This window comes from Tetrao urogallus (genome assembly GCF_951394365.1).
Source record: "Tetrao urogallus genome assembly, chromosome: 13".
NCBI lineage: Eukaryota > Metazoa > Chordata > Aves > Galliformes > Phasianidae > Tetrao > Tetrao urogallus.
Window position 1 is genome coordinate 12,529,138 of NC_136826.1, and position 26,772 is coordinate 12,555,909.

Here is a 26,772-nt window from a genome sequence, read left to right on the forward strand (position 1 = left end):
GATGTCATATGAGACAGAGTTCATTCTCTGTGCTCAGAGCTCTCCTCAGTGCTCTGGCAGTTCTGGAATGAGTGGCACATGCTGCCTGGAGCACTGTTGGCAGGTGCAGCTTCAACACAAAAGCTAGCCATATTTTCAAGAGATATCAGATAATTATAATAGCTCAATCTTAAACTTCATGAACCATAGAGCTTTTAACAGGAACTTCACTTGTCAAAGCAGTCCTTTCCTAGCTTTGAGTTTGTTGGCTCTAATTGGAGCACTCCTATTAATGAACTGGTCTGTTATTCACAGATGGGATATTTGGCAGGATGCATCTTCTGCAGTCACCAGACTTCCAGTCTTGAGCAGTCATTGCTGCTCTCTCACTTGTTCACAGAGGTTTTGGTTAGCAGGTATTGCTAATAGCATTTATTTATTTATTTATTTATTTTTAATTTGTATAGCTCCACTGAAACAGACTGCATTAGCACTCACTTCAGTGAATACCTGTACATATTGGCCAGGCTGATCAGAAAGCAGTTCTATTGTGAATTTCTGAATTTGTGGAGAATTCTGTGGCTCTTATAAATTTTTAAGAAAGGCTTCATGTGAATTATTCTTATAAAACATGCATCCATAGTTCTCTAGGCAGTACAGCAGTATATTGTCATGTTTTACATCAGGTAAATACTTTTTTTTTTTTTTTTTAAATATATTGTTTGAGAAAAGAAAGCTTTTCCTCTGTGGAGGCATAGTAGATGGAAAACATAAAATGTAATTATATCTTGCATAGCAGTATCCATGATTCCTTATTTCATTTCTTGTTTCTGCCATTGAACTTAACTTTAACCTTCAATCTCAAGAATCAAGAGGGCATTGCTGTTTGTGCTTTGGTTTGTTGATTTGAAAACTGTTTAATAACTATCTTTTCTGTTCTGTTATTTTAAAACTGAATTCATTTTCCTGAAGCCCATTGGAGTAAAGGATGATATATATCTGCAAAGTGCTATTACACTATAGACGGTTTTTCAAATTTCTAACTTATATTGTCAGTCTGTGGCGGTTATTGTATATTTGTATCACTGAGAGAGGGTGATTTACTGAAACGCAAAACTCATGGGATGCAAAAATGCTTAATGTCTACCCAGTAAGTGCAGAGTGCATCACTGATAAGGAACTTTGCAAAGTTATGCTGATACAGCGATGTGCTTGTGGAGCGACAAGCAAATTATTGATTGGAGCTAGAAAGTCATCTTCTTGTAGCTGTTGTTTGTCTTCTTTCTACTATGAGTCCCTAGGGACTCAGTGGGGAATTTGACTGCAGTCTCTACCGAGAGTGGATTTATAGTCTTTAACTGTGGAGAAAATGGGGCTTATCTTTTGAGGCAGGGTTGTAAACAATTACAGAAAGTGAATTTGTTGGCTGGGTTTAGATTGAGCCAATGCAAGGGCATATAACGTGAGAGGAAATTATAGCTCCCCAGCTTAAGGAAGTTTCTTGCATGGTTGTGTGATCTCTATCATGAGGATCTCTTGGTATTAGTCATGAATGATGATTTGTTTATTTCATAAAAACATTAAAGTCTAAAGGGCGACTCTACATAGCTGAAAGGGACTTGATCACTTCAGTTGTAATGCTAGTGATGGCACTTAGTATCTTGCCACCTTCCTATGTGAACCCTGGCTGAAACCTATGCTCAATTCTGATTGTGTTATTTTGAGATATGATTGTACACTTTTTCCAGTAAATATATGCCTGCATGTGCTTCAGCTACTGACGTCTTCACAGCACAAGGCTTTTGAACTTAGAGCAAAAGTTGTGTTTCAGCATTTCTGATTTCCTGATAAACTACTGTGAATCCAAAGCAATGCTGCCAAAGTTTATTCAGTCAAAGAAACTGCCTCCACCTTGTGAAATTATTCTGCTTAATCTTAGATAGGCATTACCTTTTGGGGTTGGGAATTGGTTTTTTGGTTTTCGTTTTTAATATAGTGAATAAAATCAAAGTTAACTGTAGTTAATATTTTGCATAAAGGCCTGAATCAAGTTTTTTGAGTGAAGCTTCATCTCCTGGGGTTTTGAATTCCCCCTTATGATTGCCATGTTTATCTGGGTTGGGTTTTTTATTTTTTATTCATTTTTTGTTTGTTTGTTTGTTATATATGTTGAAATGCTTAGATGTGTTATACATTACATATATTATTTCTCCACCTTTGTTTAAATAATGTGAACAAATAGCTTTAACAGTAGTTACAGATATTTTTGATTTCTCTGTACCATGTAAACCTGCCAAGTGACAGAGGAATTCACCTTGATGAAAGTCCTTGACTTCTGGCTTTCTGGCTGTACATTTCAAAATCTGCTTCAGTGGAAGTTGTTTAACAACAAGCATTTATGTTCCTTTTTTTTTTTTTTTTTTTTTTTTTTTTAATCAAGCATCAATGTGACTTTAAAGAAAGTAAAGTTTATTTTATAGTGATGATTAATCCCTGGTAAATGGAGTGTCCTGAAAGTGTTTAATTAGGCAACAATAAAAGGTATGAAATGAGCAAGGCTGATTTTGTAGATAGCTGGTGATCATACTGAGAAGAATCCAAGTAGAGAAGCCTATTGCTTCAAATAGTTTAAGTACCTTGCACACCTACTGCATGCAGGGAGTACAATAAAATCTTCTATCACACATTCTCTCCATCATACCCAATATATGATCCATACTTCTGCCATAATAGCTGGGTAATTAATTCTGGCTTAAGTATTTAGTTATTAAGTGCTGCAATTACAGGCTTTCTGAATCGCAGTACAGAGAAGCAGAAAGCTATTCTCTATACCTCCCTTCCCATCCTCCCAACCCCATATCTGAGTGTTCTGGAAAACTTCAATTCAGCTACATAAGGAAAAAAAGACCCTGCAGGAGTGCATCTTAATGTAGTGTTAATTGCGTGAAGGAAGAACATAGCTCAGGAACACAAGAGGGTGCATTTGGAACAGGACAAATAATCCAAAAAAACAAGTATGATGAATTCACTTTGTGCTGTGGTTGTTGCAGCACGTTTGTTTATATTGATCTGAATGGAATGGAAATTTTCTTTCATCTGTCATTTACATTCATTTTACCTCTTGCAATTGCCTCTGCCAGCTTACATGCTTATTTTCTGGTGGATCTATTAATAAGATTTCCAGTACATCAAAAGAATTTATTTTGTGCAAGGGTAGAATATAATATACCTAAGGTGTAGGAGGGTTCCTAGCTTCAATTTTACCTACTAAAAGTTATTAATGACTTCAGTGAAGTAAAGGAAAATTCAAAAGGATAGCACTAATTGCATGCTATGGATTTTTTCCATTGCTTACTCATTTAGTGGGTGAGTTGCAGATCAGGGTATTTACACAGTAGCTTTCTTCTGATTGCAATATGCCACCTGTATTGACAAAAAAAGACCAGATGTCAAATTCATTAAAAATAGTAGGCAAAGAAACATAACTAGTGCTGCAAATTTGTTTTTAAACACTTTGCCGAGAAAATGTGTGAAGTGCAACTTTGTTTTGTGCAAAGCACGCCATGCTGTATGCCAATGAAAATAAGAAATACCTTAGAGTAGAATTAATATGACTTCTTTATTCAGACAAATTCTTGCATAGTAATAGCTTCAGGGTGAGCTAGCAAGGCAGTCACATGGGTAATCAGTAGTGTTACTGATACAGGAGTTTGTCTGCACGTGCGTGGAGCATGTGTGTGGAAAATGCCCGTGCCCCCTGCGTTCACCAGTTGCCCACATGAGTTTTACGTAAGCCCTGCTGATATTAATGCTAATAGTTTTCCCCCCAAAAGTCCTCTTTTCTTGCTGGTTTCTTTCAAAGGTGCTTTTTTGTTCTCAGCAATCTCGCTTCCTTCTCCTAAGCAGTAAGAATATAGTGTAGGCCCAAAGCCTTACATCTGTTTTTAAAGAACTTTATTTTACAAGGAAGAATCACTACTTTTTTAGGTCTCCTAGAGCAGGCATTCACCATTCTTGATTGTCTCCATGCTGTAAGAGTTCTTAGAGTATTGTAGGTTTATTAGCTATGTGTTCTGTGTGGCTTGTGTGGAGAGTATTTTCACAGCATTGCAGAATCATGGACTGGTTAAGGTTGGTACTCCAAGTCTAGCAAGTTGAGTAGGGCATTTATTTACCTCTGATTATTTACCTTTGATCTTACTAAGATTTACATGACATGTGAATAATTTTGAAGTAAAGATGGTAGAAGTATTAATCTTTTGTTGTGTCATACGAGCAAATAGTAGCCATTGCATTCATTCAAGAAGTTGCTAGAAATGGCATTCACTGCTGTGCCCTTGTCCTTCTGCTCTGGACCCTTCTCCATTTCTCAGTTCTTTGGACGTCGTTCCTTAGGATTGTGTGATTTATGAGTATGCCAGTAATGTTATTTGTTATTATATAGTAAATGGTTGGAACTAGCTTGCTCTGAAGTAAAACAGCGGTGCGCTCAGTTGCTGCTGCTCTGCGCAGCAGGCCTGTGAGGAAAGTCTGGCGTTGGCCATGCACCTCAGCTGCACGGTCCTTGTGTGCATGCACTCTACCACTTCCACTTGGAGTGTTATGTTTTTTGCTTTAGTTTATTTCTCTGGACTTGAATCACTTCTGTTTTCTTACAGATTACTATGGCTTTAGTTTGTGTTTTCTTACTCATGCCAGTAAGAATATCTTCTATCAAAGGAACCCAGAGCTCTGAGCATTACTAAACCAGGTCTGTGGTGGCAGACCTGAACCTCACAAAACCAAGCCCAGAGATACAGCTGCTTTCCACAGCTACGGTTGTGTTTTAAGATGACAAACGTTTTGCCTGAAGGCAGGGCTGATGCTGAGCAGGAGCAGCTATAGGCATAGCAGCCACAGGTACAGGTGGGGTGCATGCTCTTGGGCTGAGGGTGAACACTGCAGAAAGGGTTTTCCTCAGGTTACAGCCAGAACCTCTCTCTTCTCCCTGCCCAGAGCTGCATTATTTCTTTCTGCAGAGTAACATATGCTGCATTGTGTATTTTGCTGCCTGAAGAAGGATGAGTAATCTTAATAGTCACGAAGAATGGCTGCAGTGAATGTAGAAATGAACGAGGAAGATTCAAGAAACAGGGGAAGGCTAATGGCTGGATATTTTGTTTTGCTGAAACCGTGCAAGTGGTGAATGCTGAAAGACAGTTATTTATTCTGATTACCTGAAAGGACAATTGCAGAGACATGGCTCTGTAGGAGCAAAGAATAGAATCAGTGATACAATGCAGCACTTTAAGTTTATAACAGTTTATTCATTTACAAATTCATATTTCAGACATCCATTTAAGAATGTTAATAGAATGTAGCTCAATTCATTTTAGTAATTTTGAATATTTCATATATTCTACTGTAAACAATTTAAAAATTTATTCATTTCCAACCTGATCATTTAACCATAGAAATGGGAGATTTCTGGCTTTAATCAATTAAAATGTAATGCTTTTCCTTAAAACAACTTCAGATTAAAATAAGTATTTTAGACATTTAGAGTAACAAAGTGTTCACTCTGGCATATATTCCATAGCATCTATCCTGCTTACAATGATAATACTGAAACAAATGAATTTTTGACTGGTAGGCTTTGCTTTATGTCAACGTATGGAATAACTTCTTATATTAGGAGTAAAACTTTCATCTTGCAATTGGATTTTCAGGATGCACATTTTGATCTTGAAAACCATTCTTGAATTATTCTCAGTGGTATCACTTCTTGATTCAGGACAGATTATCCTGGACCACTGGATTTTAATGAGTGTAATGCTGATAAAAGTTCCCATTCGTAAATGCCAGAGTACAAAACAACTGCAGCCTGCAGATGTTCTTTATATTTTCCTGCCTCTTCATTAACTATTTCACCCAAAGATGGGCTAAATATAACTGCCATCAGAATATACTTTGCGTTACCTCAGATGACAAAAACACTATACATTTATAACAACCAGCAAGCTAGGTGGCTGATGGGTATTTGCTGAAGGACACAAAGATAAGTGTTGCAAGGAAATATCGATGCAAAGAGCGGAAGAAAGAGTGATTTCGCTTCTGTCTTAGTAAGTCTTGATTTTTCTGAGAGCCCATTTGGAGTGAAAGGGTATCTTTCTTGTCATTCTTTTTCTCCTGGAAGAGCAACATGTTTGTTTCGACACCTACAAAATATATATGATACACTAATTTTATCTTTCCACTTGAACTATTTTTCTTTTCCATTCTAGCTGATAAAGTAAGTGGTATGAAACATCATAGACATACTGCTATAACAAATACTAATGTAATAAACATGCTGAGATAACTTTCCAGTCAGTAAAACACTCTGAAGTGCTACGTGTTCTTGTACCATAGGAAGATTGTAGCAATGTTGATAAAAAGGGAAAATGTGCCATGTTCAAAGCATTACTTCTAGAGAAGCAATCTAGCCCAGATATGCCAAAGCATTTGTTTTCTTCTCCATTTAGAAAAGGTCCATTGCTTTCTTGAGAACTTCTGTGTTGAGTCTTGTTAGAGATATGTGTCAGAAAGCCTGCTGTTTTACTGTGTCAGGGTGCAGCAAAAACTGGCTGCTCCTGGAGACCAGGAGTGACAGGGGTCCCCATGGCTTTTGAAGGCTACTGTGAAAGATGTCAAAATTGTTGGAAATGTAGTTTAAAAACCTCCGGAATCAAAAATATGTGGCTGTTTTCCAGAACAAGTTGAGGATGTCTTTCTTTCTCTTTATTCTAGATATGTCTCAACCTCCTGAGGTTCCAAAACCTATATTGCTGCTTGCTCTCTGCTAATGTACTTTTACCTTTTTTTTTTTTCCTCTTTTCTTCTTTCTTCCTTTCTCTTTATATATTTTATTTAAACTGTTGCAGAGCAAATTCATCTTCTACAAATATGTATGTGAATATTGTGCATCAGGTCTGTATCACATATAAACTTCTTGGTAATATTCTCATCCAGCAATACTGCAGGTACAAATTCTGCAGAACCTGGATTTATTTTTAGAATGAAGTACAGCTGAAGTGATGGACAACTACTTGTTGTAGAATATTTAATGACAGTGCTTCAGCATGCCTTAGTTTGTATGTGTATCTGTTTTTCTCCTGATTTCAGTATACTTTCAACTAAAAGAAGAACCGAAGTTAGATATAAATTCCTTTTTCAGAGAAACACTGTTTAAAAATAGCTCCATTTATTGGTTAGAAACGATGAGGGCACGTTTTCAAGCTTCTTCACAGGCCATCATAAACATTCACTTGAAGTTCTATGCATGTCTATTGCTGTACAAAGTTTTGATCTCTAAATGAAAACCTGAATAGAAGAAAATCATGCATGGAAATTGAATCAAGTTCTTGAGATTTCTTCTAGGTCTCTAAAGCTTTAATAACCCATTCTGCTTGAACTTAGTGGCTTAGCCTTGACTGCCTACTTTTGCATTGTGCCAAAGCGAGTAATTCATTTGAACATCATTTATTATTCCATAAATCTATACCTATAGATAAAATACACTTATCTGAAGCACAACTGAAATTAACAGAATGAAGATAGAGCTAGAGTGCTACGTGCATGCATGAATGTATAAATTCTGCTCTATTCCAATGAAAACATGAAAGTAGGAGGTAAGCAATACTATTGCTTTTAAAACAAATTCATGATTTTAGTAACATCTGATCAATATCTCTGGGAGATCTATGCTGTTGGGTCAGCAGTCAGAAGTGATATGAAATGTTACAGAAATATTTCTACGTAATCTGTTATGTTATTGTAACTGATATGGCTTTTTCTATTAGAAATGTGATATAACAATATCAAAGGTGATAACCTGGAAAGTGAAGAACATACAAAAATAAATAAATAGATAAAAATCAGAATTTAGACTTCCCCAATCCTCAGCCTTAGCAACAGCCCGGCTTTAATGTTACTTTTGTGTGTAATTCTTATTTAATCACATGTCAAACTGAAGACTGACATGTATTATACTTTAAAAAGCATGCTTTCAGCTTTCATTTTGACATCTAGTTAGCATACAATAACTGCCTTTCAAAAGCAAAATAAAATGTTTGACAAGCTTTAAATGTTATTTTCAGTTTTATTTGTTATTTCAGTTCTTTGTTATGTTGAGAAGCAAAAAAAATAAAATAAAAATAAAAAATGTTAAATGTTACTGGAAAACGTATTAGGTAAAAGGAGGATTAGATTCTGAAAGTAAATACACATTGAGGTTCTGTCAGAAGTTTGTGAAGTTCCAGGTTTGTAACATTTTCTTCATCAATTATTGGTTTTAATGAGTGTTGAATGGCCTCTCTTCTGCAATTGGAAGATGAGAGCATTGGTGTAACTCTGTTAAAGCATATGAACAAAATATAGCAGTTATGGAACAAAATGCAATAGTGTATAAAGATTTGAGCTGGAAGTTTCCTTTTGATGAGGAATTTTATTTAAGAACTATAAGAAGTTGTGGTCATAACTGAAGGCAGTTGTCAGATTACTTGAAGTTTTCCATTTTCTACTTTCCTAGCATTTAAAAGATCTAAGTAATAGAGAAAATGAATACTAATAGCAAAAATAGATTCTAATATAAAAAAAAAATTGAGTACTTGTATATAACTGGCTGCATATTAGTGGAGAAAAACGTTGAAGTAATCCTTTTGTTTTCATGCTACCTTAGAACATCTCCTAAAAAAGAATTCTATTTTAAATTAGAATTATCATCAAAAATAATATAATTAATTCAACATAAACTAAACAGTATTTTTTTCTTTATTATCTCCTTTTAAAAGGATATTAATTTGCTTCAATGAATGAAGATAATAAGGTTAATAGTTTAATGTTCTTCAGTTGATATCTGCTGCTTTTTCTATTACCTTTTTTCAGTTTTTGATTATAAATTGGCTAACCCCTGGTGTATAATTCCAGAAATCATCCCTTCAGAGTATCCAAAGCTATTTACTCATCTTTTATTCTTCCCTCTGCCACAGCCTAATTATTGTAGTGAAAGATTGAACACATAATAGTTTTGGGGCTTTGATCAGTCTTCATATAAATTTCAATAATGAGAGTAAAAGGTTTGAGGTTTTCTGAGATAATTTGATCCCTCCAGACACAGGCTGCTTTTACTAAATGCATTTCATTTTGGGATGCCATATGAGACTTCTGACAGAACTTGTGACTGGGTTCATAACATCCCTGGAACCAGAATTTTGTGCTCAGAACAATAAAGATAATTTAATACTGTTTAATGTACCATATAATTCTGGATACTTTTTCTTATTTTTTTTCCTCTTTTTAACTAGTTGGTCAGATAGTATTACAAGTTTCTCAGCATTTTTAAAATGCAGTAAGAATACATAAAGGTTTTGCTCGCATTTGTCCCTTTTGGAAAAAAAATAGAGAACTATCATTCAAAGAAATAAAATAAACCATAATCCTCATTATTCTATTGCTATTGGTGTTAACTCCCTTTAGAAATAAATAGAAAAGCAGCTGGAGGCTGAGGATATTTTATAATCTTATCAATTGAAATTTTAATGCCTCAAGGAGAAAATTTCCAAAATAAATGTGACAGAAGATAAGTCCCAGCTTTTGGCAAAGTTTTATTAGAATGACTTGTTCCAGATCATTGTCTGATGTCGGCATGAATTAAGAGTATAGCAACACTTAAGTAGAGAAACAAATGTTCTTTTCATCTTGATAAATTTTTCAGAAGTGCTCTGCCCTGTCTTCGTGTTGTCAGGTGAGACAGAAGCAGGGACACTGTCAAATCGTACGTGGTGAGCTTTTGGCTCATTCTGGTTAATTTTGCATCATTTGCTTTTCATCTTTCTTACAACTGACATCTCAATTTATACAACTAAGTATTTACAGTTCTGTAGGTTTTTGTGGTAATTTTAGAGACATTTGGATTTCTCGTAGGTATGGTGAACAGCAGATTCATCTAAGGCAAAAGCAACTGTATGATCAGTTTCACATGCAATGGAACTGATGTAATGCAATGGACTTGCATGTATGTAAGGGCAGGTGCAGTTTTGTGCAGGAGTAAATCTGTATCATTGCAGGGATCTTTTTCCTGTATCAACTCCACAAAACTTTAGTTTTTTTAGTAGGAGGAGATTGCTGGTGTGAATAGGGCTCTGAGAGGCAGTTGCCAGTTAAGAAGTAGAATAGCATGTTATTCTTTTCTTATAAATCGTATGAGTTATAAACTTTCATAAGCTATATATTAATTAGTTATTTCCAAAGAGTTAAATATTATTATTCTGATGACACCAATTTATTTTGAGTGGATTCTGATACTTCTATGGGCCCCGGTGTGATCTTCCCACCCCTTTTCATCCTGTGCAATGAAGAATTGTTCTGTGCTCAGGTTTCCAGATTTCTTGGCTTGATCTGTTCCAGGTTCCCTCAGCTGCCAAATGAGGAAAAATCTAGCACTAGAAATTTGGTAAGTGTACAGAACTGCTTCAGAAAGCAAGACTGGAACATACAGTGTACATGATTGACAGAGAAATCATCTGAAAGAACACAATGCCAGAAAGAATGAATGCAAAGTGCTGATCTACACTGCATTAATCAGTGGTACACAAGAAAGGAGACAATTGGCAAAAGACCATTAGAGATGGAGCTGGACCTTAACCCGAGCCCTCACCCTTACTTAGGACAGAGTTACCAGTTGGCAAGGAAAATGTACTCTTAAAAGACAAAGGCAGTGGAACCTGGTGGAGATGTGAAATAATCCTTCATCTCTTCTCTGCGCTTTGAAGAGATCCACTGAATCTCTGTAGCAAGTTTTAAGCGGTACACAAGGAATCGTGTGAGTATGTGTGTAAGGGAGAGCAGTAAGAAATATCAGAAAACACAGTACAGACTGAAATAATATGATCTGAAATAGACTAATGTGCCAAATACCAGAAAGATGAGTGGGGATAAGCAGAGCATGATGAATGAGACAGAAGCAGTGATTTATTTTGTAACAGGAAAGAGTCAGATTTGACATTAGAAGAAAACCTATCTATTAGTAATGGTGAAGCACTCAAACCAGTTTTCTGGGAAAGCAGTGAATTTCTTATTGGTAACTTCTAAGAACAGTTTTGACTCGCATCTGTCAGGAATTACATAAGTGAAGTTGATCTTGGCTGTGCTGTGCAGCAGCTGTCGTGTGGCATACATAGTATTGCCACAGTGCAAGACATTTTGAAGAAAAAGAGGAATTTTGTAGCAAAAATTTCGTATACTTCATTGCATTCAACTCTGTGACCTACAAGTGACCAAGTACCTCAGGGTAGTGTATTTTTTTTTTTTATCATAGCATGAAAAATACTATTTTAATACTTCAGCAATTCTGGAATTGGACAGTTTTGCATTCCCTTTCAGATGGAATTTTGATTATTTGTCTTTGAAATAAAGTTTTTATTAAGAGCATTTCAGATTGCTGTTCAGTTATTTTTGTGGTTTTCTTTTTTAATGTTAACATTGCGAGTTTTCAAGATACTCCTAGCGGATTTGGTTATTTTTTGCTTCTGCATTTTCTTTCAATACAGTGGTAGATTTACATTTTAGTAAGAATGAAAATGTTGTCCTGTGCCTGATGCGTTAAGTCTTAACTCTCTTGGCCCTTCCTTCAAGTCATTATCTGTGCTCCTTCCTCTGTTTCCCAGCTTCCAGTCTTTTACTGTTGTGATGCAGATCTATGGTATAATGGAAATCAAAGGGGTTGTAATGAAATGTCTGAAGCAGAGTAGTGGAATCTGCTTTCAATTCATTAATTTAATGGATGTGTAAAATCTATTAAAATTGTTTTCAATACATAAGACATGTTATTGTTTGTTCTTTCTCTGGCTTGGAAGAATACAACAACATTAGAAGTGTGTCACATTTCTTTCCCATTAAAAGCTGCTTCACGCTTTTGGGCCTAAAGAAAATGTTTTCTGAAAACTAGAAAACTGAGCGGTGAAATAAATTGAGCCTCAAAAACTGATTGAAATCTCCAAGTCAATATACAAAAGGCATCCAAAGACTTGTGAAGTCTGACAGAATCTCCTTAGTGTTTGGTGTCTTTCATTTTGCATCAGGGCTTACTTTTTAGAAAAGTAGGAAAAAAAATACAGTGCTGTCAGGTGAAGCAGGCTGCCTGTTCACAAAAGCCTGAAATTGTGCAGAACTGTAGATAATGCGTCTTCAGCAGATAACTGAAATAATACATTTCCTAAATTGGTTGCATTAAGCAATTATTGATACTGTAGCGGAAACCATATAATTTTCTTCCTTCCTCGTAGCCTCAGCGCCGTGTCACGTTTCACCTACCAGATGGCTCCCAGGAAAGCTGCAGTGACAGTGGACTTGGAGACCATGAGCCCAGCAGTGGTGCCAGCACATCGCACCCGCTGCCCCTCGGCTTCCCGCAGGAGGAGTACTATGAGCAAGCATCACCCAACAGCCGGACAGAAGGAGACGGAAACTCAGACCCTGAGTCCAGTAAGTGACAAACTCTAGTCATGTTGCTCATTAAATCACTTGAATAGCAGAAGAGGGCTTCCTTTTTAGGCACTGATCAAAACTGAATGTTGATCTGAACATAGCCAGAAAGGCCTGTATTTCTAACAATGCAGAGTAAGTTTGCCCACTTGAAAAGAAACGGTTTTGAGCTGTAAAGAGTTTATAGATTGCCTGGTATTTCTGTAAATCTGAGATGCTGTACACATAGGCACTTTCTGAAGATGTTAACACTGTTGCCTTTGCCATTGAAAACACTGTTGTGAGAGAGTTTATGCTGTCTTCTATGGTTTCATATCCAACATTTCTGCACACACTAGTTCACTTCCAGAAGGAAGAACTTCTGGATGGCACTACTTACTACTACACTTATTTAGAAATAAGGGTTTTTTGATTTCTCTTTTGAGAGCGACTGTGGTATGTGGTAAATATCTCAAAGAACTCTGCTATATGACTTAATTCAGCTGTTATCACAGGCTTTTTGTGACATGGAAAACAGAAAAAATCAGGGTTTGCGAGAGACTAGTCAGAGACCAGTGTTGCTTTCTCCGACTTGACCTAATAGAAACTCTAGTGCAGTTCGGGCAACTGCTAATTATCCAGGGGCTCTTTATCTAGATTAAATTGAACTATGCTGTTGATGAAAAGACACCTGTAAGTATGGAAGCCTCTAAGGCCTTGTTAGAGACCTAGTAAGTGATTTGGAAATACATCTGTTCTGGGCAAAACTTGACCCAAAACGTGTATTACATCTGCTTTATTATATTTTGAAGGATGAATTAGTAAGTCCAGTGAGGTTGAAATAGCTCTGTGAAGTGTATCTCAGCAGTGGCAAACACAACATCCAACAGAGAGCATTACCTCTGACTCAGAGTTGCCTCTGACAAAGTCATCCTGGCTTTTGGAAATCATGCTGCTGTCCTTGTTGTGTGCTACTTGAGACCAGAATCTGAGGGATTTGTCTGCATGAACGATGACCTCTCTGTTTTACTTCTAGTTCAGTAACTATTAATTGCAGATCCTAATGTTAAGACTTTAAAAACTTTGCAAAATTATGATTCCTGAAGTAATGCCAGAATATTTTTTTCTGAGTTGAGAGACAACTGACAAGAACAAGCAGAAGTTGTGAAGTTTATTTGCTTCTGTTTGTGCTCGCATATTTGAGGATGTAATATACCCATAAGAATGTTCTAGTCAGTCAAGATGTATTTTTCACAAAATGAAAGTCTAAGAGGCTACATATATATCCCAGAAGAAAGCAAGTTTCACATATGTATTGTTTGATGTCTTTTCTATGCATGCACATGATCTAAACTTCCTTTCCAGCTCCTTCTTCCTTTTATTCTTTGTAACTCTTATTTCTGATATGTAGAACATACATAGAATCAGCATTTGGGTCATCTCATGCATAGAGTGGGGTGCGTGGGAATTGTTAGCAGAGGAGTGTGGATCCTGTCTGACTATATAAGAAGAGGCTTGGGTTTTGGATTTGCCATTGTGTTGCAATTTCAGGAGAAATAGGGTTCGCAACTCTTCTAAATCATTGGCCTAAAACCAATACATCTGAATCTCACTGACACATCACTGTACAGGCACCTGGTATCTCTTCAAGTGTGAAAACTGAAGAAAGTTTAATCACCTGTCTAATTATCTGATAGCTTAGTTTCAGACTTGAAATCACAGTTTAATTAGCATTTCTTTTTCATGAAGATTTTTTTGCCTTTCTAACTTGCATCTTTTTGTATCAATTTAATTGCCACTATATAACATGATGCTTACAGTATGTGAAGTGTAGTTTTTAGTCCTTTTTTTTTGTGTTTCTTGCTTATATTAATGGCAGCAACAAGTGGCAGAAAAACATGGATGTATAAATGGTTATCTCTTATCTGCTTTCATAAATTTAACCAAAAGATAAAAGGAAGGCCTATGACATATTTATATTCTGTACACTACTGAAAATTGACATACTTTTACAAGGTAAGAGCATTAGCGGTATTTTGTGTACCAGTCTGTGAAATTGTTCAGACTAAGGTTTCTTTCATTCATCAATGCGTGTGTGGCAAATTTAGTCAGTAGTGGAAAAAATGAAAACAATTCTGACCTGATGTAGAGCTATGGAGGGAATGGTCAAAAGATAAACTGATGCACCTTCTCTTGTGGTAGCCAAAGCATGTGTATACCTGCTTGGCAAACTGGATAGAAGAATTAGACTGAATTCAACTTGATTTTGTGCAGAAAAAAATATTTTTTAAGCAGATCAGTTCTTCAGTCACATTTGCTACATGGGACCTTACATGTGGCCAGCAAACAAGGCTGAATGAAAAGCTGGGACAAAGCTTATCCTGGCTTTAAATCATCAACAAAGTTCAAGAGAATCAGTCTTAATTCTTAGCAGTGGTAATCTATGGTTATTTAGCCACATACAAATGAGGACTGCAGCAGAAATGTATGTTGATTATTAAAGATGACATAGTTTTTTTTCCTCCAAAATACAAGAAGCATTTTACCTTGCTTTAATTTTTGTAGAGGTTGATGAGGTGAGGTGATTTTTGTTGCAGTGAGCGGCTGATGAAGAATTATGATAATGGAACTAAAAGTTCAAAGCAGATTCAGTGCCTTCATATGGTGGAGAGATTATATTTCTACCAGGGTGTCAAAACTGATAGTGTTGTACTGATTTTTCTGGAATTCCAAGAGACAATGCTTCAAGAAAAATCTGTGCTCCTGAGCAAGTGGTGACATGATATGGCTTCTCCATTTGAACATGTTTGCAAGAAAGAAATCAAGCCATGCATAAACAGAAGAGACTAAATGGTATCATAAATCTCCCAGTTTAGCTCTAGATTAGCTCTGTTATCTAATTTCACTTACCCTTTCCATATTGGAACAAATGTAGATTTAATCTATATAGATTTGAGACCTAATAACTATTTTTATGACATTAAGGTAGAGCATTAGTAATTAAGGGAAAGACATATTAATGCAAGATTTGAAAAATGTTCATTCCTTGTTAATGAAATTGTCATTAAAAGCTAGGAACATATCAATGAAATATTCTACTATTTCAAAGCCAAGCATCACTAAAAATTTGGAGAAGGAGGCATATATGATATAAGAACTGGCTTTTGCTAAGGATTTGGAGTAATAGCAGTGGGATGAAGACTAGTAGTTGAAAGTCTTTCTCATAGGAACTGGTGTATGTAACTAGTATATAAATCTCCAGCTGAAAATGATAAAGAGAAAAACAACAGGGTATGACAAAGATAACCTTCAAATCGCCAGTACCAAATGCACTGTGAAAAAAAATCCCAATTTATTCCTAATACAACAAAAAGAAAGCAAGAGTAAAAAACAAAAAATAAAACCAACCAAGGCAATGATGATACCACAACTGGAGTATAATAAACAGAATTCCTTTCCAAGTTGAATAAAGGAGAACTTACTTGAGAAACAGGTATAAAGAATGATTTACTAGTAACAAGGGAGTGGAACATCTAGACACAGAAAAAGAAATTAATGTTAGTTTGTTTAAACGGCAGAGTAAAATGTGGCTGAGAACCAGGACTGTTCTCAAATAATAGAGAATGGGGAAAGAGAGATTGTGGTGGCAGAGTAAAGTACCTGTTTGCTCTATGGACAAATGGCACTGTCAGTAAGCCAGGATAGGTCAGACATTTTGAGATTTCATATTTGAGAACAGTAAGTAGAAAAACAGAGAAAGAGAACACTAAGTGGATTCAAACAGGAGCTTGATAAATTTATGAGAGGAGCAAACAGAATGCCCTGTGTAACTGCAGCAAATGTATCCTGTTATCCAGGAGGTTCTCTTTTCTTTGTTCACAGTATAGAAGTTGTCAGCAAATGTTGGCCATCTCAGTTCAGCTCTACTCTGCTTCCAGCTCCTGGCTGCAAACCACAGTGTGCTGCTGGTGACCACACAGGCTGTTTGAGCCAAGCTGGTGGCCCTGTGGGAAGTTAGCCTTCATAATGATGTGCATGATCCAGTAAATCTCCTTGATGTTGTTATGAAGATGGGGCCAGCGCTGCTGCTGGCAGACAGCTGATGATAGGAAGCTTTCTATCCCTGGTGAAAATGGCAGCGTTTTTGGCTATACTGACTTGTCTGATAATCAGAAACACTGAAGTTGCTGAAATATGCTCTTTGAGCATCATGAGTAACTTTGCTCTGGCAGTTGGACTTGGGATCTTGTCCTGAGACACAAGGAAAAAAAAAAAAAAGTTTCAGCATTTTAAGCATTTTGTTCCCTGCTTAAAAACTGACATAATTTTATGTTAGTTTGGGTGTTTTTTTTTTTTTGTTGCTTTCATGTGCTTTTCATTTCACAGTAAGGATGAAATCTAAGAGTATTTTAATTCCATCACTGCTAAACTGTAAACTCAGTGTAGCACTTAACTGTAATTTGAGAAAAATAGTAAGACACTGTCATTAGTTAAGGATAATAAATTCTGGGCTAAAATAGATCCCAGTGTAGTAAATCTGCCTGCTGGGTGCCTCTACTTATGCTATATTGGGTTTTCCTATCCCTGTGGCTGTGTACTAATAATTAATTCTGAAAGTGCTGAGGTAATTAATCATTCTGAGGCAACAGAGTTTGATCCTCTACCTTTAATCAAATTAGCTTGTATGTAGATGGGAGTATGTAGTGGCTGACTAATTCTCTGCACCACTCTTTTGAAATGCCTACCTTTCTGATGACCTCCTGAGAACACCACCATGAATCAGGTGCATGTCAGCCAACAGGGTAGTCATCTGGTGAGCATTTGATTTAAAAGATGGGAAATGAGCAGAGATCAAAATCAGGATGTACTCAGCATTTACATTTTAAAGTGAAGTGCACCTTCATATAATTTTGGCATATCTTTGAAGGTACTAAATGTCTGAGGCTGACAACTGTGTATATTTTCCAGATGTTTTGGCAGTTTGTTCATAAAATCTCTATCTAATCATAATCGCACATAATGAAGTAAGCCAACACCTGATCACATGCGGTGTTTGCCAGCGTTTGCTATTAGAACCTGTCTCATTCAATAGATTTATTGATGACCTGGATGAGGATACTGAGTGCACCTTTAGTAAGTTTGCAGATGACACCAAGCTGGTAGGAAGTGTTAATATGCCTGGGGGTAGGAAGGCCTTGCAGAGGGGTCTGGATCATTGTGCTGAGGCCAATGGGATGAAGTTCAACAAGACCAAGTGCCAAGTCCTGCACTGTGGCTACAACAACCCCATGCAACACTACAGGCTTGGGGCAGAGTGACTGGAAGACTGTGTGGAGGAAATGGATCTGGACTTTTTGGTCAATTGAACATGAATTGAATTTTGGTCAATTGAACATGAGCCAGCATTGTGCCCAGGTGGCCAAGAATGCCAATGGCATCCTGACATGTATCAGAAGTAGTATTGCCAGCAGAAGCAAGGATGTGATCATCCCCTTTATTTGGCACTGGTGAGGCTGCACCTTGAGTACTGTGTACAGTTTTTGGCCCCTCACTACAAGAAAGACATTGAGGCCCTGGAGCATGTCCAGTGAAGGACAATGAAGCTGGTGAGAGGTCTGTAACACAAGTCTCCAGGACTTGTGGAGGAGCAGCTAAGGGAATTGGGATTATTTAGCCTGGAGAAGAGGAGTCTCAGTGGAGAATTTACCACTCTCAACAGCTACCTGAAAGGAAGTGTGACGAGATGGGGGTCACCTTCTTCTGTGTAACTCATGATAGAATAAAGGGAATGACATCAAGTTGGCTCCAGGGGAGATTGAGCATTAAGAAAAGTTTCTTCTCTAAAAGAGCAGTCCGGCACTGGAATGGGCTGTCCAGGGAGGTGGTTGTCCAGGGAGGTGGTTGAATCACCTTAGTGATTCTGTGATTCTAAAAATTTCTGTAGAACAAACTGTTATGAGATTCTTGATTTTTCTGATGACTGGAGATGGGAGGGGGGGGACAAGGTCACATTGTAGTAGTGAATTTACAGCAATACAGGTGAGTGATTTTTGCAAGTGGACTTTTACTTGTACATAGAGACTGCATATTCAGAAATAATTCTACAATTTGGTAATTTGATCCCAGAGTGCCTGACTTAAGTATCATTAAAGCAGCTAGCGCAAAGGGGAGGAAATGGACAAAGTGAATGAAATAAAAATTACAATTGCAAAATATCCTGCAGCTCTAACTAACACACAGAGGACAACAGCACTATAAATACAGATAGTGATTTTTTTTTTAAAAAAAAAATCTTTTCATTCCAGTAAATAAGGAGCACTCTATATAAATTTTCTTCAAAAATAGTTATGGATGTTTTATTGATATCTGACTATGAAGAAAACCTTAATATACGTTTTCTACTTTGGGAAGATAAGGAAGATAAAATGCACGTTTTCCTGGATGTGGTGTTTTCTTTCATGCAGAATCATGCAGTTGTTCTCTTTATGGCCTCACCAGCACTGTTGATTTTTTACACTACACACTGGGAAGAAGTAGTCCAGGCAGTAATGTTGTGTTTGTGAATGGCATCTAATAGCATTTATGATAGAAGTCAGCATAAAAGGATTAGAAAGAATAGCTCCACCTTACAGTTTAGAAATCAGTCATTTCTTGTGAAATAATAAAGAAGACTTTAAAACATTTGGTTTTGTACTGTTGGTTTTTTGTTTTTTCTATTTTAATAATAAATGAACTCTGACATCTGTAAATAGTGATGTAGTGGCAGACATTCTATAATACATATTTATGTTATCACTCAAGCTGACATGGTAATGGGTAAGCCTATATATTTTTTTCTGTTTGAGGTTTATAAAAGTTTTAAAATACATTGCTGTGGCAGGCAGCCTGGCAGGACAGAGGTGGGTAGGGAAATTTCTTCCCTCTACTTTTTCAAACTCTTCTTAAATCTGATTAGCTGTCACATTTGCAGTAAATAGAGGCCCTGAAGCTTGACTGGGTAAGTGGAATCTAATTTGGAGCACCCTGTATCTGGGAGTATATTAGGCGTTTGATGGTTATGATAGCTTGAAAAGTCACAAAGGGCACTGATTAAAATGGAAAGTTTATCTGTAATGTATGAAAGCTGAAGCCATTGATAGAGTTCCCTTCTGGTGACAGCTTTGAAGATGAGTGTATCCTACCTATCTTAAATCTAGTTATGGATGAGATAGAAGTTTATCACAGAGAAGCAGATCTCTGTGAGCAAAGCAATCCCTTATCTTGTCCACTGTGTTTGAAAATGACAAGTGAAGACCTGGCACAAGTGCCAAGTGACAACAACAGTCACAGGGACTTCCATGTCACCCAGCTCGAGTGAGTGCTCCATCAGAGGGAAGAAGTGGTCTTCTTTTGATAAGCTTGCCTTTACTTCCAATTTTTCCTGGGCCACCCATACAGTAAAATAAGCTTAATATGACATCTGTGTTTCTCAGTTACATGAGACAATTCATTTCAGGTCTTTCTGTCAGTCTTATTTTGTCTGATACTTTCACTGCTGCTTTTTTTTTTTTTTTTTTTTTGACACTACAGTGATGCAATCTGATTTCCTTTCTTTTTTTTTTCAGTTTAAAGTGATCAGTAGCACCAAGAGGAGCATTTGGCTATATGAAGTGTTAAGACATTTGTTAGTGTTTAGTTCTTGTTTTAAAAATAGAAAAATAAAAAATCCTTTTTTTTTCACTTTAAATTACTTAAACCATATGGAAAAAAATGCACATTTATAATTGTGTTTGAAGTATGTTATTTTATTACTTGATTACAACTACTAATGTGCCTTAAAAATTAAGAGAAAGAAAGAAGATTTGCAATTGACTGTACTCTTGAAGTTGCAGTATTTGCTGAGACAAATCTAATCAATTCAGTCAATCTAGTGATTGTTGTCATTGTATAGAGATGTGGTCCTGGATGAACATCCATTGATATATTTTCTCTAAGTGGAATTTTGGTTACAAACTAAAAACAGTTAGAATTTTGTTTCAAAAAGCTCAGGTATACTCTCATTGCTGACTGAGTGAGATAATTTGCCTTTACTCTTCAAAGATCTTTTTGCCTGCTGGAAAAGCAGCATGTTTTTAACAAACTGCTGTTTTCGTATTTTTTGAAGTTATCTAATCTGCATTGTCATGCTTTTATTTTCTGGTTGCTTAGTAAACCTTAACCTTTCTACGTTAAGGTCAAGAGAAGTACTTGTGCAAGCCCTGCATCGAGGGAACATAGGGCTGTTGGCAGTCTACATACTGTTGATCCTGGTGTGATAATGCCAATTTTTCTTGAAGTCTCCTGGCCACTATTATTATACACATTCTGAAAGATGAAATAAATGTCTGAGTTAAGCTGGAGAGACATAAACCAAATATTTATGGTGACAATTTTTGAGTGATTTTGCAAGATTTTTTTTTTAATGGATTGTTTTACTCAGAATAAAATGTTATTCTATACTTATATTATGAAACCAAGTGACATTCTAATTGTTCACAGTTGGTTTTGGAGCTGTGTATATTCTCGATTTCAAAATAATTTCAGCCAGATGCTGATCTCTCACATGTTCTTTTCATAACTTTCATCCTGCTTGCATGCTCTCTTGGTTATTTGTACATATCCATGTAAACTCGCTGTATTACAGGCAGCGCTTTTGCTACGTATTTGTGTGGCTCCGAGCACAATGCAGCTGCTACACTGATTTTTTTTTTTATTTTTTTTTATGGTATAGTTGCAGTAAAAATGATCTCTAATACTTTCATAATATAAGTGGTGCTGATCTATACAAACAACATATGCTATACTAGCAACACTTCTAAATGCATATCAATTTTTTTTTTCTTATTTCATCCTGTGAAATTAGGTAGGTAGCTTGTTTCGTACTAGATCCCCTAAACCTAATCACACTGTTACTAATGGTGTGGATTGGGTAACTCATCATGTTGTGGACAGGCAGGAGTGTTCTCTGAACATGGAGATGTTAGCATGCACTAACAGTGCTGTGCAGTGCCATGGTGGGCCAGCATCATGCTGGTTTGATATGCAGTCACCTGTCTGTCAGATCAGCTGTTTCTCTGATTCTTGCAGTAGGAAGTTGGTTTAACCTTACCATGTAAAGTGTCTGGCAAATGTTCACCTGAATCTGTGCACATTACTAACGCTGATTTGCTGATTTTATTTAAAAATTGTGTTATTTGTGTTACTTGTCTGCGATCTTAACTGTTGCAGCCTAAATCAAGCGATTTAGATGTGATACTGAGATAGAACAGCAGCTCACAGCATCTTCCCTCTTTTTCTGCTTTGTGCTTTTAATTTTTTTTTCTGACATGTCCTGCTTTCAAACAGCAGTGCTGCAATGCTTCTTCAGAAACATTTTAAAGCTCTGCTTAAAGCCTTAGGTCCTCAAATTAAAATCCCCTCTAGATAGTCCTTGGAAACAACAAGTGATCCATTTGAAATGCTTCTTCCACATTTAAGGATTTGGATCTAATTCTGCCTTGTCTACTGTGCTTGAATTCCTCTTACGCAGAAAAACTCTGCTTCCTTGACATATCAGGAAGAACAATGGCACTGTTTCAATAGTTGTTCTTTTGTCTGGTTATCTTGATTGACGGTCCAAAAATGTCCCAGAAGATGTGTCCTCTTTGGGATGAAATGTTATAAAATCCATCCCTCACTCACCTAATACTTTAACAGAAAGCAAACGTTTCTCTTACGAAGGAAAAGACTGTACTTGAGTCTCATACCAATCACACACTGAAGAACAGCTTGGAAAATGAAAGAACACCTCTGCCACTCTTCAGTAGTGTTACACATGAAGAAAAACAGTGGCAGTAAAGGGAGATTGGGTTGGTGAGAGAAAGCACTTTGAAAACTATGAAAGCAAAAACTGTTTTTATCATAATACAATTGATATGAAAGCTCCTCTTTATTCACATGCTAATTTTTTTCACTGGGAATCAAATATCACTGATTACATATTCTGTTGGGGGTGGAGCTCCTATACATCTGTCTTTAAAATTAGCTTGTTAATTCTCTTTTTTGGGAAGATTGCAAGCATCTCTTTCCACAGGCCCCACTGACTGTCAGCATATCATCACTCTGACCTGCCTCCATACTGGAATGTATTCACATCATTGTGAAAAAGATCCGTGCCAGAGATCTGCAAATAAAGCTCATCCTTTACAATTCTTTGCTGAGTCCTGTGAATGGAAAGGCATTTAGATATGTCTCTGTGTGGAATCTGAGTTGTATGATAATTAGTTTAGCTGATTAAATTATGATTTGTATGTTCTAAAGGAGAGGAACAGTTGGATATCAGGTTGCATATCAAAATATCTAGTTTTCTGTTTGAGAATTCGTAATTGCAAGATAGCGTTTTCCCAAAAATCTAACTAAGGCACTTTCTCTTCAATTCATTGTTATGCTTTTATATGACTCTACTAATCTACAGACTGATTTCAGAAGTGCAATGCTGTGAAGTGTTCTGGAGCTGGAAAAGGACAGTTCTTTTCTCTTTTTTTGTTTTCCCTTTTTTATTTTCCTATACTCTTCTGATTGTTTGATAGAGTGAGGGCATTTCTGTGGAGGGAATTTGTGTCAGAATCATTGTGTGATTTCTGGCCCTTAATTTGTGTCAGAATGGAGTGGGTTGCCAGATTTGTGTCACAGCTTCAGAAATGATATTCTGTCATCCTGTAACTGGCACAATAAAAGAAAGGACTAAGGAAAGAGCTCTGACATTACTATGACTTACTTTTCTACTGGAATCAGCTATTATAATAGTTAGGAGGGCTCTAACATTAACACTTAACTGCCCAATAAACTTAATGAGTGCACTTGGTTTATGTGAAAGTGTCTGCCTTTGTAACAAGAAAGCCAACTCACAAAATCTCGCTGCAAGCAGCAGGAGATTTTCTATCTTTGAGCTAAGATGAGGCAAATACAGTGAGGCCTTTAAGGAGCATTTCAGAGTAGTGTTTGTTTCTCATAGAGAGCATGCTGTGACAGGCATCTTGCAATCAGAGATCTTCTCACAGAGCCAAAGCAGTTGAAAGCAAAGGGAGAAAAGAGATTCACGTTGCATAAAATTGCCAAGGAGACAGCTGTCCACATCATGATAATTCAGTGCACCAACACAAAAATCAACTACACTGCTTGACAATACTGGCAGAAATCCCAAGAAAAGCAAGATATCTGGGAACAGGGAAAACAAGTAAATGCCCTAATCTGATTCAAGCTCCTGAGTTAGGAGTGAATCGTTATACTTACAGGAATTACAAAGCCTAAGATAACAGTGTAGTCAGTAGAGATTTCTTAATAGAAACTTTTAACTAGTTTTTTTTTATGTTTTTATAAATGCTGAATTCTAGGGGTTTGTTTTGCTTCTGAAACGTACTTGCAGAAACTCAATCCTCCTTGGTACAATCTTCATTAACCTCTGCCATTAACTTTCTATTTCTAATCTGGCGGGTTGAAGAGAAATTATCCCACTGTTAAGCAGATGTTTTCTGTTTTGTATAACAGCTATCCTTGCTGAATAAGGAGTGAGGACGCTATATATAACGGTACATTAATATTTCTTGTTAGAAAGTGCTTTACTGGCTGAAGAAACTCCTATACATAGTCACAGTCAAAAGTCAAGTAAAAATAGGAATCTGATAAACAGCTGTGCTGCACAGCTATTTGATGGAATGCTTTATCCAGTAACAATTTCAGAGTGAATTTAAAAGAAATGGTAGCTGCTCATTCTATTTAAGACTTAACAAGTCTGTGAAATGTGGATTGGTTCAGTCTTTATTTATGACCATGATAAAAAGAAGTGTTTAATTCTCTGACAGAGCTGCCATTTCTCCCATAATCTTTTTCTATAGCATCGTGGTGTGGTTGTGGTGTATTTTAATGCTACCGACTCTACCCTCACCATCTTAATGTTGTCTGAGAATTGTTAAAGAAATGCTGACTCCAAATAAGAATGTTGTTGTGATGTTCATGCTGTTGTTTATTTTTAAATTTTTTTCCCAAGGTGGTCTTATAATCATTGCCCATTTCAGGAGGGCACCAGGCATGCAGCCTGAGGGGTTTGCCTGCCCCAGCCTGGTCCTTTGTACGCAGGCAGCATTGCAGACAGGGCATGTGATTGCCACTGACGTGTAGACACAGATTATCCACTGTATTATTCAACTGGAACTGGCATTACCTAAGTAGTTTTCTAGGTTATTTGGTTAGAATAGACTGTATGTCAGAAAAGATCTTGGCTTTTTAGTCAAATGATTGGCAAGCTGAATTACAGGTGGCCTGATCCATGAATTTAGAAACCAGAAGCAGACAACTTCCTGCACTGGTAGACAGAAAGATTGTTCTCTTACCTGGAACACGGATGAAGCTCCAGAATATATAGTACAGTATTATGTTTATGCCTTAAAAATTGATTGCACTCTAAGCATATACTGTAACTGTATCTTAGTATTTACAGTGAATGAGAGAAACTGGATCAAACATCCTCTGCTAACCCTTCTTCAGCTACTGCAGCGTAATTTTAAAATAAGCACATAAATGTTTATCCTTTGAAATAAGGAAAGGGGGATTCACAAAGAGACTTTTCTGGCCCAGAAGCTAGAAGGGAAATGGTGACCCAATCAGCCAGCGTTTCTAATTCACAGCCACTCTGTCCTTTTCTCCTAGTAAATGCACTCTAATCCATAACCGTGTAGCATGCTGAGGTAAGATGTTAAATACAAATAATTGCTTTTAAATAATAAGGCTAGAACACAATCCAACAGGAGCAGGTATCTCAAGATTAAAGATGGCATTTCTCCTTCAATATAGGCTACTTCAAAGGAAGAACAATATGTTTTTAAAAATAAAATCTATTAATACAGCATTAAAAAAATTGAAAATCTGATGTCAATGTGTACATTTCTAAATAAGACTTCTAAATAAGAATTCTGTGGGTGACAATTGCATTTTATTGAGAAAGTTTGGCAGATCTCTGATACGATTGGAAAAATCTGGCAAAATTTTAGCTTCTCAAATATACCTATGCTGGTAAAAATAATAATGTAGAAAAGGACTAGCAAATTAAAAAGTACTCTTTTATATATATATTTGTGACAGTTTTTTACTAAATTATTTTTCTCAAATGCAGTGCAGTTAACGTGCAGTGAGAATGTCCAGCTTCTTCAGTGGCATTCATATCTGTTAGACTGGGCATATTTTCAACCTTTCGTTATGTTCATGACTACCTTCCGAAACTAAGCATGAGTTCACATTCTGATCTTGATCTTGAAAGTACTTTAAAACTACTGACTCACTTTACTCTCTTAATTCCTTTTTTGTTTTAAAGTCCAGATAGCTTCCTTTTTGGCTCCCATTGAGTGAGGCAGTATTTATGGCTATATTCTCTTCTCTGTCCTTGATTTCCTAGAGGCTGTTCCTTGTGCTTGGGATGGGCTCACACGTTATTTTTTAAAATATCCCGCACCTACAAATGTTTACACAACTCTTTTTTGGTAAATATATAAATAATGATTTCATACCACTTTCTGTACCACCAGTTAACTTCATAGCATTTGTGTGTTGTGTTTGCTATGTAAAGCCACGTTTTTAAGAGTGTCTGTATAAACACAGCTCTTGCTGTGAGGAGTGTTTATGCTACAGCACTGTACAGTTGCACAGTGAGTCATTTCTGTTCAGAGCTTATCTTTGGGCTGCTCATAGTCTGTCTGACTCTTGATATTGTACAAGAAATAACTTCAAATTCGGAAGAGAGAAATGAAAAATAGGAAGTCTGAGAGTGTAAGTATGTAAAGCTATCCGTAAGAAAGCACAGCATTGTGTTTAGCAGACTTCATTCTAAAATCAGTAAGATAAAGAACAAACTTTGCAGTTGTGTTTCCACAAGTTCTTTTTTCCAGAAGAGAACTTCAGTTAACAAGTGGGATGCCACTTATCATTCGTATTTTGTGAGAATATGAAAACTTGCTTGCGAGTCCTTGGTTGAACTTGTGTTTTCATTCCCATTGTGCCAGAAATTTATTTACCTTCTGTTCATGTCAGAAAATGCATTAGTTGTAAAATGTATTTGTAGATTACTGTTTGAGAATCTTGAACTGAAAGACCTTCTGGTTTATTTGGTGAGAAAATAATTCTAGTTTGATGTCTAGGATGTATAACACATAATAGTAATGTTGCATTGATTGTACTTGGTTAGTTTGGAAAAACGTTGAGCAACCCTGACTGAACTGGACAATTTGCAGCCTTGGTTAAATAGAGCCAACAGATGAATGGCTGAGA

General features: G+C 36.6%; 1 protein-coding gene across 1 annotated transcript in view; it reads left to right on the forward strand.

Moving 5' to 3' along the window:
- PCDH11X (protocadherin 11 X-linked) overlaps positions 1-26,772 on the forward strand; it is a gene marked incomplete at both ends in the record, with an annotated part of 397,981 nt that overhangs the window by 259,121 nt on the left and 112,088 nt on the right. The window contains one exon of the mRNA XM_079541943.1: positions 12,282-12,480. Within this exon, the coding sequence (XP_079398069.1) occupies positions 12,282-12,480 (199 nt within the window). The remainder of the gene's footprint in view (positions 1-12,281; positions 12,481-26,772) is intronic.